This window comes from Diadema antillarum, unplaced genomic scaffold, assembly GCF_040938485.1.
Source record: "Diadema antillarum isolate AM-2024a unplaced genomic scaffold, OU_Dant_1.0 seq00001022_RagTag, whole genome shotgun sequence".
In the NCBI taxonomy this organism is placed as follows: domain Eukaryota; kingdom Metazoa; phylum Echinodermata; class Echinoidea; order Diadematoida; family Diadematidae; genus Diadema; species Diadema antillarum.
The window spans coordinates 273,990-292,280 of NW_027271857.1; the positions used below are offsets into that span (position 1 = coordinate 273,990).

General features: G+C 37.1%; 1 protein-coding gene across 1 annotated transcript in view; it reads right to left on the bottom strand.

The window, feature by feature from the left end:
* The window catches only part of LOC139742820 (anaphase-promoting complex subunit 5-like), a 108,221-nt gene extending 92,859 nt beyond the window's left edge, over positions 1 to 15,362 (bottom strand). The window contains exons 1-12 of the mRNA XM_071653335.1: positions 15,166 to 15,362; positions 13,152 to 13,231; positions 11,645 to 11,760; positions 10,599 to 10,878; positions 8,994 to 9,162; positions 7,299 to 7,495; positions 6,763 to 6,844; positions 5,230 to 5,322; positions 4,433 to 4,500; positions 3,489 to 3,602; positions 1,963 to 2,173; positions 1,177 to 1,298 (exon numbers count right to left, since the gene is read on the bottom strand). Coding sequence (XP_071509436.1) covers positions 1,177 to 1,298; positions 1,963 to 2,173; positions 3,489 to 3,602; positions 4,433 to 4,500; positions 5,230 to 5,322; positions 6,763 to 6,844; positions 7,299 to 7,495; positions 8,994 to 9,162; positions 10,599 to 10,878; positions 11,645 to 11,760; positions 13,152 to 13,231; positions 15,166 to 15,357 — 1,724 coding nt within the window. The 5' untranslated portion in view covers positions 15,358 to 15,362. The remainder of the gene's footprint in view (positions 1 to 1,176; positions 1,299 to 1,962; positions 2,174 to 3,488; positions 3,603 to 4,432; positions 4,501 to 5,229; positions 5,323 to 6,762; positions 6,845 to 7,298; positions 7,496 to 8,993; positions 9,163 to 10,598; positions 10,879 to 11,644; positions 11,761 to 13,151; positions 13,232 to 15,165) is intronic.
* Between the last annotated feature and the right edge of the window lie 2,929 nt (positions 15,363 to 18,291).

An 18,291-nucleotide genomic window follows, 5' to 3' on the forward strand; every position in this document is an offset into this window, starting at 1 on the left:
CTGGGTTTGTTGTGACAGAGGAGTGATGCATACTTAAACAGAAATGCTGTCTTTTGTCAAGAATGCAATTTATCAACACCTGTGATAGAGCGTATAACTTTTCTACAGAGCACGGGTACAAAGGAGAGATTTCTGTTTCTTCTCCTCTTTTCAACAGCAAAAAGTAGAACAAAAAAAAAAGAAAAAGAAAACTAGCTGGAACACACTCTAGCATAGTTTTTTATATGAAGATTAAATATGCCAGATATTACAATCTACGGATGTTACTTTTCCTACAGCCTAGTAAAGAAGCATTTCATCCACCTGCTCCTCCCACTAAGTTCCATAGGCAGGAATTCATTTAGTTGTTGCTAGGTAGGGCAAGCCCCTATCAAGCAAATCTATCTCCAAATTTCTTCTTGGAGCTAGAGTGACACCAAGCATGACTTCAAAGCATAGCGGAATGTTACACATCCCATTGTAATGCTTTAGAACCCAACCATGTGTTTGCATAGATTACGAAGAGTTGCCACTTCATCTATAACACCTTCCTAAGATGTACCCTGTGGAGCCAGGTAGCATACTTATGTCCTGTGTGCAAACACACACAAGATATTGGTGGAAATCTTTATTATCATTACTATTTTTTTTTTCAGACTCAAAAAGTTAGGATACGGCTTATAAACAAGTGCACTGTCTACACAGAACTTTACAATATTGAGAATATTTTCATGATAATCTCCAAAATGAGGGTATACTGTATACACCACATATTTCACAAGCATAATATTTTAAAACTTTTGGACTTGAAAGACAATTTTGCAAATGGTAGAATTTGAAAAATGAATATCAGGGGTTTTGCACCTTGGGAGATGGCATGATATAATACAAATTGTCACTTGATTGCAGAACATTGCTTTGTCTGCATATTGATCTATTCATTGGATGTTAAAAAGTTGCCCATGGGCACACTGCAAAGTCAAATACATGATTATGTGTGTTAGTTATAAGCAGGTAATTTTCTGGGTTGGAAAGACCATAAATTGGTTGGGGTAGCGTATGGACCATATCTCAAATTCACTACATTCTATATTCTAAAATATCTTAAAAATAATGCAGTCTTATTGCCACTCAATACGGTAATTGATGATGCCAATATGATTGCTGAGTGGACTGACACTATTCCCATGCACTCACCTCAACTCAGTTGTGACCTGATCAATGGCTGCCAAGCTGTTTATGGCCTCTTGTGCTCGGACCCAGTCCACTTGGAAAAGTGCCCTCTGGAAAGCAATCTCCTGTTCATAGCGTTGCCATATCTAGACATGACCGCAGTTAAAAAAAATAAATAAATAACACATTGTATGTATTCAAGACACATATATTAGTAAGTGGCCCAGATACCACCGTATATTACACCCAGTGTGGTATTTCATAGCCAAATATTATAATAAAAATTATGCTGAAACCCATCCATTCAAAACACAGAGGTATTCTTCCAAGTTTCATTGTCCTTGAATACATAGTACATGAAGCTGCATTCCATATTTTTTATTATTTGTTTGAAGTAATGAAATGCCTTCTTTTTTTTTCTTCTTTTTTTTACATATGTGATGGTTCCATTGCAGATATGACTTTAGTTGATTGTGATGACAATAGTTGCTATAATAAAAATGATATTCATCACCACTGTCATTTTCATAAAATCAACATTGTAGCCGTGGTTGCTATGAGATCTGTTGCATGGTTTACTGATTTATTTACATTGCATAAGCTTGTTGAAGTTTGCCTTTCTTGATCTGAATTTTCCAACAGATTACATAAATCCAACACACAGGATTGGATACTTAGAGAACATGAGAAACAACATGTGTAGCACAGACTGTTGTGCATGTGTAGGTTGTAGCACTGTGATGAATCTTGCAAGGTATTACAAATCCAACTCAAATGGTTGCCAATGCTAAAATGTCTACTTAAAATCACCTTGGCATGGCGAGTTTGAGGAGGGAATCTGGACTTGGCAAATTGCAAGATCTCTGCAGCAATGCCAAGTTCGCCCTTATCAGCTTGTTGGCGAGCCTGGTTACAGACAGCAATGCACAGGGACTCACTGTCAATGACAACACTAGAAGCACTGGCAGACTTGCTGGAGAACATGTGTAGCAGCAGCTGATCACACAGGGATGACATGCTTCTGAGATGCACAAAAAAACAGAAAAATGTTTAAATAAGATTTTATTTCTAATCTAAATCTGATAATACTTGACCTATTAGTGACTAACTTACAACCCCACTCACTATTCTACTATTTCATCCATTCATTCCTAGTTCAATCGGCTGTTTTTGGCCTAGTGTATAAAGGACCAAGGTAGACTTGAGCAGGGTGGAATAACATGATACAAAGGATACAACTTTAGTAGGTATTCTCTTTGATATATTAAAATTTAATATACAGTGTAATGGGAGACATGAGACATGTGAGGTGATAATACCATTACCTCTTCCAAAAAACATATGATGCAGTATTTGGTACCCAGTATACCAGTCAAATTAACCTTTCGTTGAATCGCCTATTTTCTGTTAGCACTGTACCCTGGGTTACAAATAAAAAGGGCAAAAGTAACTTTTAGTGCTTTATGCAGGAAGATTTTGTTGTATTAGTAATCTTTTAACACAACAATAAATGAAAGGTGATTCTTTTTAAAAAAATCCTGTTATTCTATTTTTTTTTCTCTCTCTCTAATTACTGTGCAAAACAGTACACATTGTAATGTTAATGCCCTGCCACTACAGTCACAGTAAAGGTAGTGCATGCAAGTGCAGCTCATAGTGCTCAGCAGTAACAGCACCATTACCACTGCACTACCCATCATGATCAGAGAACATATAAAAAATAAGCAATCATGGGCCAAGTTTGTGGATTAGAATAAGTCTCTATCCAAATTACTGTCCAAAATTTTAATGAAATTTTTAGAAAAAGAATCAAAAGGAAATTATAATTATTTCTATTATTGTAATCATGTTAAACACATCATAACAGTAATGAATTGGCATTGGGATCATTATCACAGATTGCTAAAATTTGGCTGCCATTGTAGCAGTGTGTAAGTGTATGAGGAGAATCAACACAACACCTCATCCCAGGGTATGACAGTATCCTAGGTTACAGCATGCCTAATCATGTGTTTAGGTCCATAGCCCTTGTGAAAACATGTGAATCTTTTAATATCTCACAACATATCATCCTATGCCTGATTCTAGTGAAACCTCTGCTATTCTGTCAGTCTAATTATACTATATTTTACAAAGTCAATTTTCATACAGAGTGATATTGCACTCCTGCAACATTCAAACAATTAATAGCATTCTTGATATTTACAAAACTAGACTGCAATATGGACTTGTCAGTCACTTTTCTGTTTATAATACTGAATACATGTCACATTGATCTTTGGAGTATACTTATTCTTGGGGTTAACAAGATCCACATATTGCGTCAGAGTTCCCACCTATAGCCATACATAAACCACAATGCTGATTGCTGAGCAAGGCTGGTAGACACAAGCTGTGGCTGATTGTGTTGACAGTTGACTGCATCAGTTCGGGCCAGGAAATCAAATACACTATGACACGACAAAAAAAAAAAAACACACAAAACAAAAATAAACAGGTCAAACTAGAAATATCACTGAATTTGATGAATGCCCCTGCCAAACAGCACTCGTTATGAAAAATATTAATCAAGTTCACATAGACATATTCCCACTGAACATTTGATATCCAAGATTTTTGTACCAATTAAAAGAAAAAGTTACCATGGCAATGCATCATTCAACAATGTAAAACAAAACAAAAAAAAAATAGGTCAAACCCTTGCAAGCATTCATGTTATTGGAGTCACATTTCTGAATTTCAAATCAGAAACTTAAAAAATAAGGAAGCTGCTTGTATTTCCTCAACAAAAAAATGTTGTTACCGTGGCATGATGCTATTTGACATTGACAAGAGATGTAGTTTGCACATCTGCATAGTATCCTGTAAATTAAAGTGAATATTTTTGCGTAATTTTTCATGCTATATCTGGTAAAATTAATTTTGCATGGTTCTGATTTCGCAGAATCAGCCATTATAATATATATGATATTACATATTTCAAGCAAAAATATTTGTACACTTTTATTTTCATACTAGTTTGATGTCGCATGAAATGCATGAAAATTTCCACACCACAAAAATTTGCACTTTACAGTAACTGAAATTCAGGTCAAATGCTCAAAAATTACTTTTCACCTTGTATTGTGAATATATCCATCAAACCATAGCTCACAAACTTGAATTATGCTTAGATTGTACAAAGGCAAGGATTAGTATAAGTCTTACACAAAGTTGATTGGGACCACAGCATTTAAATGGACCTGCTGCAGATACATAACGGTAACTTTCAAAAGCTTACTTTGAAGGGGACACACCATTGAGAGCTTGATTTTTCGTGTGGTTCTGCATATCCAAACAAGTCAGGTACTGGAAGTAAGAGAAACAACAAAACACAAATACTTCACTGCATGCTTAGAGTTGTCTGACAGATATGTGTTGAGCCATTGGAGAGACATTTTTGATTCACCTCGCAAGATGTAATGTAAATTCAATGCAATATCTTTGCAGGAATTGTAAGATAATTTACATTGGCCTAATATTCATGACACTAATTTTATTTAACTCTTTACAGATGATGCAGAATGACAATACACTCTGTGCATAGGATTCATTTTATACACAAAAATAAAAGTATACCTTGATAGCTCAACTTAAAAATCCAGTGTTCTTGGCAGTTCTCAAAGCAATGCTTTATTCAATGTGAATGATGAGATTCAATTTATGAGCCAGTTAATCTGTCACTATCAATATCACTGTCACAAAGTGCACAGTTGTCTGGAATGATGCCACAACTGGAAAATCAACAGCATGTCAAGACAATATGCCTAGAACTACATCTAAACTTTATGGGAACATCTGAAGGAATGCAACAGCTTTGTTCAGATGATGAAGTTGAAAGCCTCAAGTAAAAGAGAGCATGTACTGAATATTCATTGTTTACCACACGACAGGAAATTGTTCTTTATTAGTGTCAAAAATCCTATTCTTGTCTTCTCCATGATGTACCACTTAATCTTTTCTTAACCGATATTTACAGTTTTGAACTGTGAACAACGACATGCTTGTCTAAAGATATGAGACATCTCTCAATCTTACTGGTAGATGCAGCTCAGCTGACTTGGTGATAGAGTGGTCAAGGATATCTGAGATGTCAACACCCTGTTTTTGCTCCAGGCGATACAACCAACCCTGAGGAATGAGCAAAGAAACATATCCAGGAATATATGTATAACTATACATATATATTTTACAGTATTTTAATGAGTCATGTCATCAAATTTTGCAACTGGACTAAATAGAAGTTGTTAATTACAATAGATCAGTGTATGAAGAATCTAGAGACGTCTAACCTCAGGATTAAGGGAAGTGACTGCATGATCAAGTTGAAAATGCTTAGACATAGTGCAGCATGATCACCTGTATTTAATCAATATCATAGTAATGACACAATCCATTACCATCATTATGATTATCTGATTATTCCATGTGGTTGTTGGACTGTTGGGGACACTTTGGCTGAAATGATTCAGTGTAGGTGCGCCCAATCAAGACAGAAAGAAAAATCACAACCCTTTACAGAGTACAAAAACAGGAGACCTATAATTATCCCTGAAACTTATGACAGATTATTACTGGTGAAAATGGCTTATAAAATCATATGACTATCAAACATCCCTTTTCTCTCTTCTCTCTATTACAGCTATTCCCTTCTCTGTCCCTCATATTCGTCTTTGCACACTCCTATGCTAAACTTGACCAGTGAATTTATTGTACATTTATATGTGCTAGAGGCTGAAGGGACTTCTTTTTTCTGTCGTAGCTCCTTCAATTCCAATGAGAATTTTCAATTTTCAATATACAGTTGAACCTCTCGTATCCGGACAAGTCGAGACCGGGGCTCATCCGGATAAGGGATTTGGCCGGATACGGGAGACTCAATGCTTTATACATGTACATATACATACACATGTACTGATGTAGCCCGTTGTAGTACCACAGATAGTAATGTGTATCCTGCAACCTTTTCATTGTTACACTCAGTAACAGACCCCAAAATAGAGGTTCGTGTTTGCAAGAATGAAATCATTTTCTTTTATAAATTCTTTATAAAATTCTTCTAAATGATTATTAAGAAATGTATCAAGTATATGTAATTCATGTGTGTTTGTGTAGGAGTTCTCAAGGAGTTGGGAATCCCCCTTTCCTCCCGTAATTATTTTTTTTTTAAAAATCACGGCGAGATTGTGTCCGTATAATAGAGAGATCCGGATAAAGGGAGGCCAGATAAGAGAGGTTCAACTGTACTACGTTACTCTGAGGCTGCCATCCCTGTCGAGCACACTGTTTCTTGATGACAGTCTCCTCTACTCTTACCACAAAATATGTCAATGTTTACACGTATATGTTATTTATTGTACCTGTATGTCTATACAAATCATAGTTAAATTGTCATTGATCTACTGATTTTGTTTTCATTTGTACAACTTCACAAATAAAAATAAACTGAAACTGAAACAAATGAAGTAAAAAGGACCACTGACATTCATAACATTATATTTCTTTACTAATCACACTTTATAGCCAAAAGATGACAGCAACTAAGATATTCCCATTCCAACCCATACTCACCAGGGCATGCTGTAGGCATATGTTGTCATTAGCTTTGTGGGCAACACGAATGGCTTCCTTCAGCACCAAGAGGGCCTCCTCTCTATTAAAGTAAGACAAAATGAAAACATGGGAACACAATAACCCACCAGATAAAATTACTGGAACTAGAGAAATAGCATGCACTTTAGTGCTCCTATGCAAACCTCAAAAAATGTGCAGTTTGAACACCCAAGTTCATTGACCCTATCTGCTAAAATATTGAAAATCCTTCATAAAATCCACAAAAATTCCTGGATCACTACCAAAATCTAATCATCTGTTCCTTGTCATTCTTAACCTTTCCTGTAAGTTTCATCCAAATTCATTCAAAAATTTTTTGAGTTATTTTGCACACAGACAAAACACACAAACAAACAAACAAACAAACAAACGCCAATGAAAACATAACCTCCTCCCTTGAAGGAGGTAATAAGAGAATGAAGAGGGGAAAGGGATGGGCATGAAAGAAAGAACATACTATGGCATGTCACAAGAGGAACCATTGCACAACTTACTTGTGGTCAAGTCTGCAGTGAAGTCCTGCCAGGTTGAGGGCAGCATAGCGAAAATTTTGTCGCACCTCCTCCTGGTCATTATTGTTGCCTGCATCTCCCTTCATTTGGGGCATCATGTGATCAAAGTATTGGTGCAAGTTATGGACGGCACCACAGAACTCGCTGATTCGAAGACAATTCAGGTATGAAAGATAGTACTGGATATGGATGCAAATATACAAGCACACACAAACACACATGACACAGAAAAAAGAAGAAAAGATAAGAAATCATATGGCATTTCTTTTGCTTCTTCTAAGAGAATGCGACAAGCAGAGCTTCTAATATTCTAAATTCCGTTCACTGAAAATGACAGTTGTTGAGATGTGTTTTCAGGTGACTCATCGCAATAAGTACATATCACTGCTGCATTCATGAATCTCTGCTTGACATTCTATCCTCTTCATGACTCATTGTTCTCCACAGCTCTGAACACAGCGTGCTAAACTACATACTTTCTATTAAAACTCGATCAAAGACTACCAGTATTTAAGGGAAGTGAGATAACAAGCATAGTGAAGTCATTGTTACACACAACCCATTACAAGTAATGCTCCTCAAGGAATACTTTCATATATGTCAGATTTACTGACACCTTATCTTTGAAAACAATGTGAAAATAAAAATATTACTTTGGGTATTTTCTCATAATCATTCCAAAATGAAATGTCACAGTGAGTGCCACAGTGCTACATTGTATGTAATTTTAACATGTAAGGCAAGCGATGCACAATGATTTGAACTTCTACCACAAAACACTACTTAAAAGACAGTCGTATGCTTCTCATGGTAGGAATTGCACTTTAAACTGTGTGAATAATCAAGACTAGCACATATCACCATACACTGTATTCTAGCTGCACTAATTGTTTCACTCCAGTATCATTTGTTTGTTTAGTCTTGACTTTTAAGAATGCTGTATCATACTATTTTGTGCTAAAAGTGTGCATTGACAGTGATCTAATGTTTCCGAATTGTGTCGTAAAATACTAAACAAAGCAAAGAAGCTGCTTTCATTGACTACCTTGCATCACAGCCCAGAGAGTACTACAGCACACTACATCATGCTGTTTTAGTCTGCCTAAATGCATACCAGGCTAGAAACATCCAAGACTGGCAGTCAGAGTCCAACGAAATGTTGAATAGGCCATGTTTTGTTGTTGTTGTTGTTGTTTTTAAAGGTACCAGAACTGTTTGTTAGAAAGTGTGACCTAGCACACTGCTGCATTGTTTGCTACTGCATTTTCAATTACAAAACAGGAGCTGTTCTGGCAGATCATTAACTAACAGACTTACTGATAATTTATAGAAAGTATCCCACACATAATGCACCCTTAGCCAGCACTTTCCAAGCTACTATACTCACGAAGATGCTAAAGCAAAATCGTGCCAAAATTGCTCAAATTAGAGAACAAAATATGTAATCCCACTGTCAGGGCCACAAGCCCAATGTGTAAAGCATGCGTACGGGATACCTTGAAAAGCACACTTTTAAACTTTTAATAATTAAGATGGCTTCCCCAAGCTCATGCTTATATGCATTGTACAGTTGTAAAGTACAGTAAAGCATGCTGCAGAACAGCACACCATACTTTGAGCCGGAATGCAACCACAGTCAGTGTTTGTACATAACGGCATGAAGTTCTGCAAACTCACTGTTTCTGGTAAGTCTGGGTTCTTGTGAGAGAGTTCATTAATCTGCTTTTGGAGGACATCAGGGGGTAGTGCCTTCGCTTCATCATTCTGGAGAAAGTTGGCCTGTTGAGCAATGAAATGTTCTGCCTGACGCCTTGTGTATGTCTTCTGTGATGGGAGGTTGCCATATCTGCAAGGTGCCATGTAAGAAGGGGGCTAAAGGTGACATTTACACATTCTAAGACATCAGGTTAGAACAACAAACACTGAACTTCTTAGAATTGCTTTGAATTTGTGGTAAACTTCTCTAAATACTCTTGGTGATATTCACATTTGCTAGGCCCTTTCTATTCATAAAATAATTTTCCTATTTTTGGACACCCAAAAATATTTGGCATCCACTTTACAGTATACGGGAAGAAGCCAGTTTGTGCACTGATTTCAAAGCAGTACATATCTTTTTGAGATTTGATTCCCTGTAAATATGCATACTTTGCAGTGAATATATATTTTAAAAAATCCCACCAAAAATGTTTGAGTCAGTGGCTCAAATGAAATGAGACCATGGGGTTGGATTAAAACCATGGATGAGACAGAAGACTAAGTAGCCCAAACAGCAGTAACTTGGCAATGCTGCTGGGTACTGAAATTAGTGAATGTTTCTGGCATCGGTTGATCCACAGTAATGTGCATTACAGCTGCATTTTTTATTAAGAGCACTTTTGCCTATTTTACTTTCAACTGCCTCTTCATATTTTGCTTCTAAAATAAACTCATGGAAGATTATCCAAAACATGCTAATTGCAACATCAAAGTTTATTTGCAATACAGTGGTCATCAAACACAAATGACATAATCCAACACTGGAAAGCATGCTTCCAGTTTGTGTGTCCTTTCTGCAACCCTGAAAATTAGATTCCTGTCATACGCTGGTATATTGTAGAGGTAGGGAATTCATACCTTTCCTCTGAATAATGAAACTAGAAACTTCTTTGTGATGGAGAGGGAAACAATACCATAGATTTCCTGTGAATCTATTAGGACCTCAAAAACAAAAATTGAAACCATTGTTCTTGGTCCAAAAGGGGAGCACATTCTTGAATGCAGCAGCTTGAATGACAAGAGTTTAGTTTTTAATTTCTTTTTTAAAAACTCTGAAATGTATCAGAGCAAAATTTCATACATGATGTTGGGAGATATTATTTTTCAACCATGCAAAATTTGTGACATTTGCAAAAGGGATATGACCTTAATGAAAATTCATAATTAGGTGTATCTATTTTTGAAACTGCAGTGGCTATCTCCTCTGACATATACTGTCATGTAAATTTCCAAACAAGACTAAGGAAATGCTTTAAGTGTATCTTGATTATTTCACCAGTACTTTTTATTCCTTTCTTTTTTCCTTGAACGCAAAAACAATAAATTTCTCTTCCCACCTTCACCTATGACCATGAGTCACATGTTTCAGTCAGGTTCATATGTCTGGTCAGTGGAGAATTCCCCTATTCACAGAGTAGTTTGGAAATCTAGGAATACATGTATAACAGCAACAGGTAAGGAAAAATATAGCAATCCCCTCCCCCAAAAATATCCAGCATCTGAAAGTTTACAGAGGCGACTCACAAATCATCTGGATTCTCACAACCAGTTCCTTCCAGCTCGCCTCGTGTCATTTGCGTCCCCTCTGTTTCCATACTAACATCCATTTCTACTTCACCCAAGGTCACAGCTGTGTCTGATTGGTCTGCAACCCCTCCAACACATCTCTCAATTGCTGTGATGGACTTGTCTGCTACTGGCTGTGGCTTCCGCCCAACATAGGTCTTCAGGGCAGAATAGAGTCTCATTGTCTGGCTGAATGATAGTTTGTCGTAGGTTAGCATCATGCGCCGCAGGAACATGCCTGGAAAGTGTAATGATATGTGAATTCAAGCACTTTTTGCTTAGAATTCTTGGAAAAAGTGTCAGATATATAAAAATATACATATTAATGACACTAGGATGTTCAGAATCAAGGCACACAAACAAGAGTCTTTGAAAGAATGGGGAAAGTTAGGGAATTAGGAAAAATCAAGCAGCTTTTATAATCCTTGTAAACCAAAACTAGATATTGATTTTCAATCCCAATACTCCTGAAAACTTTTATACAATTTTTAGCTTGAAGGGGATCTTCAGTGATGAGGACACAACTTATCAGCAGTCACGCATCAAGCATTATATCTCAGCAAATCTTTTGTCTGCACTGGAAAGTTTTCAAGGTGACTTATTAAAACATCATTTATTATGGCTACCATGTATTTGCTTTCAGCATCTGCAAACAAGAAAGGTACTGACCAGATTTAGTATCATGAAGCACCGGAATGGGATGTATGTAACTTTTCATTGTACACCAAAATATTGAAAAAGCTATCATTATTTTCCCACTTCAATTTTCAAATATCAATTCACTGTGGGGTCATTAATGACTCTGGAACCATACAGCTGAACACATGTACGAGCAGTGACCATCAAGGAAATATGAAGAGAAAGTTACAAAATCATCAACATCAAAATGGAATCAAGAGTTTTAGGGGTTATTGAGCTCATCAAATTCACTGACTCATAATCATCATTTTGCTGGTTTGAAAATCACTGTGAGACCTTTGCAGCAGAGTTTTCCAGAGTATTACCTATGATGCTGTGACGGTGAACAGGAGCTTCTCCATTGGAACTGTCCAAGAGTTTGTTGAGGGAACAGAAGAAGTCTGACAAAGACGCAAGGCTACCACCAACTATCTCAGACAAGCTAGAAAAAAAAAACCAAGAGAGCAGTGACAACAGAACTTGAAATATAAGCAGTGCGCTCAGACAGAGTCTTGTACATCTATAACAGCCATACTAATACTTCATGAATTTTGCACATTGACCAATATTCACAAAATTAAAAACTTTTGAAAACTGTTGCCCCCAGTAACACACATGTAAATATGCTGTACATTGTAAGGTTGGAAATATCCAGGGTTATCAACATCAATGGCCCTTTTCAGGGCTCACATGACACTAAGTAAGAAACATGGATCCTCGTTGTAGTGTCAGTATGTGCATTAATCCATTATCCAACGTAGCTAATTCTCACACAGGGACGGATCCAGGAATTTCCCTCAATTTTTTTCTTTTATTTCTTTTGTTTTAACAAAAAATAAAGGGGGCACACGCCCGGTGTGTCCCTCTTAGATCCGCCAATGTCATTGTCACTGTCACGAATATACATGTACAGTAGAGATATCTAACATGTAACACGTAAACACAAACACACACACACACACACAAAATCAAAATGAAATGTGAAAGTAACAGCAAATGACAAGCACATGGTTGGTATGTGAATAATAACCTGTATCAGAAATCTATGTCAAATACAAAATATGTTTCTTTGTTGGAAAATACTTCAGATGTAATGATATACATGCTATTCATGAAGGTCAGAAAATGACCTTAGTGCTCATAAAAGAAATCACACTCATATACACCTGTTCAAGCTTTATGCACAAATTGTAGATTTGTAGTATAGTAGACTGTAGACTGAATTGTAGTATAGTAGACTGGTGTATAGTGCATGCACACATAAGGGAGTATTGGAAATACAGAGACTCCAACCCAAAGCACCTTCTGATCGGGAGATTCTCCCGCCAGAAACCCCTAGCAAACGGGAGACTCCAAGTTGATGTGTGCGAAGCGCGAAATTCCTAGGGTTATAGATGTTCTCTGGTGCTATCTAAGGCTTATTTTTTCAACATACAATAGCAATAAGTAAGAAATCCTTTCCAACGGGAGACACAGAGCCAGGGCGGGAGAAATTAAATCTCAAACGGGAGAACGGGAGATTCTGCAAAAATGGGTTTTCGGCGGGAGATCTCCCGTCGAAAACGGGAGAGTTGGAGTCTCTGGAAATATCCATGATATGGCTACTGCATTGAACCTGTCCAAAGCAACCACCTGCCCATAATGACATTTTGTGTGATCATCCAGTTTATGTGTGAAGGGATTGAAATGGAACAGAAAGTGTACTGGATTTTAATACAAAGTTCTGTGGGGAAAATACAGAAATCATAAAAAAAAAAAATTATAGAGATATTCTTCTTGACTAAGCATAATATTCAGATCCACAGAAAAGAAGAGCTTTATAGAAAAGCTTACCAAGCACTGAGAGATGTTGCCAAGTCAAGGTGTATCCCTTTAACCTTGGTGATGAATTCATCATGCTCGATGTCAGAACCCTGTAGGTCAATAACACATTTCTCTATTCAGATCAATATCTTCTTTAACTGTGTTCATTTATTTAGTCTAAAATGGACAAGTACTTGCACATGGTATTGTTACTACAAGACTTTTAGATTAACCATCTGTGCAAATGTTTATAGTTTTGTTGAATGTACATCTGTAGTATCATTAACTACAGCAGTCCTGAGATATCTCTGTAGAAAACAAAACAAACACACACATACATGATATACAGACACTATAAGATGTGTTATCAAAATATGCATTTAGAAACCTCAACAAACCCAAACATAATGAGGTCACCAGCACTACTGCTTTTACTTTGTTTTAGCAGGTCGTTGTGTATAAAATGTACATCTTTGTAACAAACATAGTAAAGAGACCAAGTAAATACAGTATTAGAAAATGGGGACCACAAAATTCACCTCAATAAAAGTGGTACCTTGTGAGCTCATATCAACACTAATAGCAGGGTTTCCTCTACTCAAGTATGGTTCTGTCACTCTGTAGCTGCTACAGGCTGATAAAACTATATATACTAGCCTGTACTCATAAACATTGTCTACACTAAAATCTTCTGTTGTTTCGTTATGTGTTATTGTGCCGCAATTGATCACATTTTGAATCAGAATTACTGACGAAATATGTATGAGCCATAGCATGTATTACCAAATTTCAAGGATGTCAAATTTGTCTATATGTTCTTAAAATTGTGATTTGCAACTTTTGATGTAAATTTATACCTACAATTTGCCAATTATCATGGATAATTGACCTACAATTGTAGCTATAAATCTCCACCTACAAACCGGTAGCCCTTTAACTATACAATTAATCCTGTACAGTTGTTTTTATCTCACGTAACATGTACTGTAGCTACAGCCTCAGATATATAGGGTTTACATCTCATAATGAATGAAACGGCCCCTGCTGCAAATAGGCACCCTGTACAAAACCTGGCATACTCGTGAAATAGGCCCCACCACTGCGTGTTCGTACTAATACTACGGCGGCTCGCCTGTTAATATACTTGTGAATTCAGCCCCACTGTGTGGCGTTCATCGGTAGGTAAGCACGGCGGTGGGCCTTCCTTCCACAGTATAATACTCGTGAATGCGGCCCCACCAAACGGCGTTTACGCGAAATTGATACAGCGGTGGGGCCGATTTCCACAGCATAGCATCTTTCGTCCTCCCTTTCTCCCGTTTTTTGCTTTGGTCTTCAACTTTTTATTCTCAGAAGGACCCCCTAGTGTCCCTCGACTAATTTAACGGCCAATTTAACCATAAAAGTAAAACCCTAACCCTAAGCTAACCCTAGGACCTATCCTTGCTTGCTAATGCACGGGTGCACGCGCACTGCGGTGGGGTTTATTTCACGATTTTACCCAAAACCTGCCACAAGAATAGGGTTCTTTCACTGCATCTAAATTTTCATTAGGCCCTACAATGATTTGGTATTGAAGGAAATAAAGTGTGCCTTTTATCATTTCATTTATGTATCTAATGGCTAATGCCCCAATAGCCATCATCATATCATCGGACATCATGTTTGTTGTTCAGAGTCGAAGGATCCTGTACACAGTTTTCTGAGCCTTTCTATTGAGTGTCAGGACGGTGCAGTGTGACTGTAAGTGTAACACTGACTTACGACTTAGGCCTGGTAACGTGTTTAGTCCCAATCGATCCGAACCGTGTGTGATCCTGCTAGACGTATTTCGTCAATGGCATATTGAAATTCTAATTGACGGTAAGATAATTAGAGGGTCTAGGTAGCATAATCTGTAAGCATTCCACATAAAACTTTACGGTAATTTGGAATACTTTGTACTACAATACCAGGTACCAAGTAGTTGTCCAATTACTTTGAAAGCCTTCCAATGTTGTAACACTGAAGTTAACGTATTGGACTACGTAAGGCACGTATTTACCTGTATCCATCCGAGAACAGAGCGAGCAAAATTACGGGAAACTCGATGGTCCCATTTTCTCTTTCCCGAAATCTGCGCTTGTTTTCCATAGTTTGAATACTCAAAAACTAACATAAGAAGTGATATTTTATGAGGAGTCACCATTTCCCTTGGTCGTCTTATTTTATTCACCGGATCCATGATCCCAGTCATTGTGAATCGCGTCATCAAATTCAAGTCTTCTTTTTAAAATGAACGAGTTCGCGCGCCCTCGCCTCGATCGCTCGATGGGTTCTGGGTGGCTGCGCTCATCGATCACATCTCAGCTGATGACGAACTGTACGGACCTCGCATGGGGGGGGGGGGGGGGGGGGGGGGGGGGTTCATTGATAATAATTATAATAAGGAGGTTGACGATGAAAACGTGTTGCAAATCCACTTATCAGAGGTTTTTGTTTGGGTTTTTTTTTTCTCGATCCGTGCGTACTACTGATCAGATATTTTTCTTTGCTCGTGCAAAATAAAAACTACTCATGATCAGAGGTTTCTAACTCTGCACGAGCAATTAAAGAAAAGCCTCTGATCAATAGTTTTAGCCCCGCACTCTTCGGCAATCGTCTTACAGTTGACAATTAACAGTGGCTAGTCTTTGTTCTTCGAACAATGTATTTGCTATCTATGTGCATGTTAACATCTGTAAATAAATTGTATTGTAAATAACACTAGAACAGATGAAGAAGATGAAGAGCACACTGTCACCGGTGTGATTTTTTTTTTCTTTTTGGTAATGTTTGCATGGTAATATTTCTAGCTTCCCTTCCAAAATCCAGCGGGGTAGGGGTAGATGATTTTGAGTGGTATTTTCCTTCCAAAAGTCTGTGATAGGTGGTCAAAATCCTATTAAACCCGTTTCCATCCATAAAGGGGGGGGGGGGGAATCCAGGACAAATGAAAGTTTATCTAAAAAGAAAGAATAAAACCTTACAAGCATAACAGCTATACAGTGAAAGTTTGATCAAAATTGGGTGAAAATTGAAAATTAAGGAAGATATGAAATCATGAGGTTTTGCTAATATTCAAAAACAGTTCTTGAACATTCATTATGAATATGCAAATATCAAAGGGTGTGTACAGTTCTGGTTGAGGTGAGGATTTAACTTTTAACGTTTTGCGAGATATTCAGAAACCACTCTATGAGATGTCAAGGAGCATGCAATTCTAAGGTGTATCAAAAGTTTAGTTGATGAAAATCGGTTTTGAAATGGCTGAAATATCCAAAAACAAGGTGAAAACAAACAGATCCTAATAAAAGGCATGGCCTGTCGCCTTTTATTATCACTTTTTTTGGATATCTAAGCCATTTGAAAACCAATTTTCATCAAATAAACGTTGAATCCTTCTTAAAATGACATGCTCTTTCATATTTCATAAGAGGTTTCTCATTAACTCACTTAGGAATGTTCAAAACATGAATCCCCACCTCAACCAATACTGTACAGTCCCTTTAAGTTGATGTTATCCCCTCACACTTTGCCATACAGTAAGTACATAAAGGGATGAATTAATCTCCATTTTTTTTTAATCACATGCAAGTACACACCCAAGTCTCAAATCCTGATATATCAGACTGATCATTATTCTAAAGGTAATTAGCTGGGAATAACATGTGTTACACAAATATAATTTCTACACTAAAATAGCACACACAAAAAAAAATAAATTATTATTTCTTAACACAATCTATGGAAAATTCTAAGGTGATATTTCATGTACATGTATAATTCATATACTGTACATGTATATGTAAGGAGCAGAGGTATACATGTAGTGTTGCATGTCTGCTTCAGAAACGAATTTTAATCTAACATTGCATTGCATCCTCAATTTCCATGATGTAATCCCAATATTTTAACTTGATAAAGTAAAGGTCTACAACGGGCAAAATAGAATGTGTACATTCAGAATACATGCATCATGTACACAACAGAAAATATTGAGTGAGAAGTCTTAAGATGTGAAAATGAGTTTCCTTTTATTTTCATTTAATACAGTAGGATTGTTTTGGTGAGGTATTGACCTGCATATCACAAGTGTCAAATACCATAGTCCTCATTAGTACACATTGAACAGTAAAGGTGCACATACAGTCACACACACTGAATCCAGCAAGATTTAGATCACACTGAATGCATCATTGTTATGACTGACAAGCAGGCAGTGCAGTTTTCATTCAATGCATGAGAGTCCACACAAACATCAGTTTGTTTTCAATAATTCTATTTGCCACCAATAATCAAATATTCAATTGTCTTCCTGCTCAGAATTTGTGTGCTAAGCTAAATAAATCACTCTCAAAACAAGTCAATGACACAGACAAGCAAAACAAACAAATAATGTTTCACAGACATACCAGCTGACAAAAGGGCAGCATGACAAGCTTCATGGAATAACTTAATGCTTTCATGTCACCTGGGGGGCATTTCATGAAGCGTTTTGGTCGGATATTTTTCTGACAAGCTGTTACAATCTACTGAAATCGTTGCATCTGATTGGCTGAGAGCAAATTTGTCTGACAACTTTGTTGGGTAAAATGCTTCATGAAATGCCCCCTGATCTTTAATTTGGGTATGTCAAGGAGTCATGCTGGATTCAGTATCCTCTGGCCAATGTTAAACTCATGAATGACAGTAATATCTCATTCCGTAAGAATCATTTCATGTAAATGACTGTCTACAGCAGAGCATGTCCCCCCAAAAATTTGACTCTAATGCCCTGAATGCACAAAAATTTTCAGGTACAATTATTTGTAATTGCCGATCTTGGAGTGGATGTAAAAACAGGTTCATGTTGTTCAACAATCTTTATCATGCATGTGAAACTGTAAATGTTCCCATTGACTTTAAAATTTACAAAGATTATAACAACTGTTTCGGGTCCTTTAACTGTTTTTGGTTCCTTTCACACAATGATGATGTACAATAAAGTTTTTATTGGAGCAATACAGATCTTTTATTCATCAAGGTAGTATAAAGTTACATAACTTCTGGTCAATCTGGCCAAATGGGCTTGTGTGGAAAACCACATAGAGAACAGTGTCACAACTCATCCATGTTGCTACTTCAGTTCCGAGTGAGAGGTGGGCAGTCA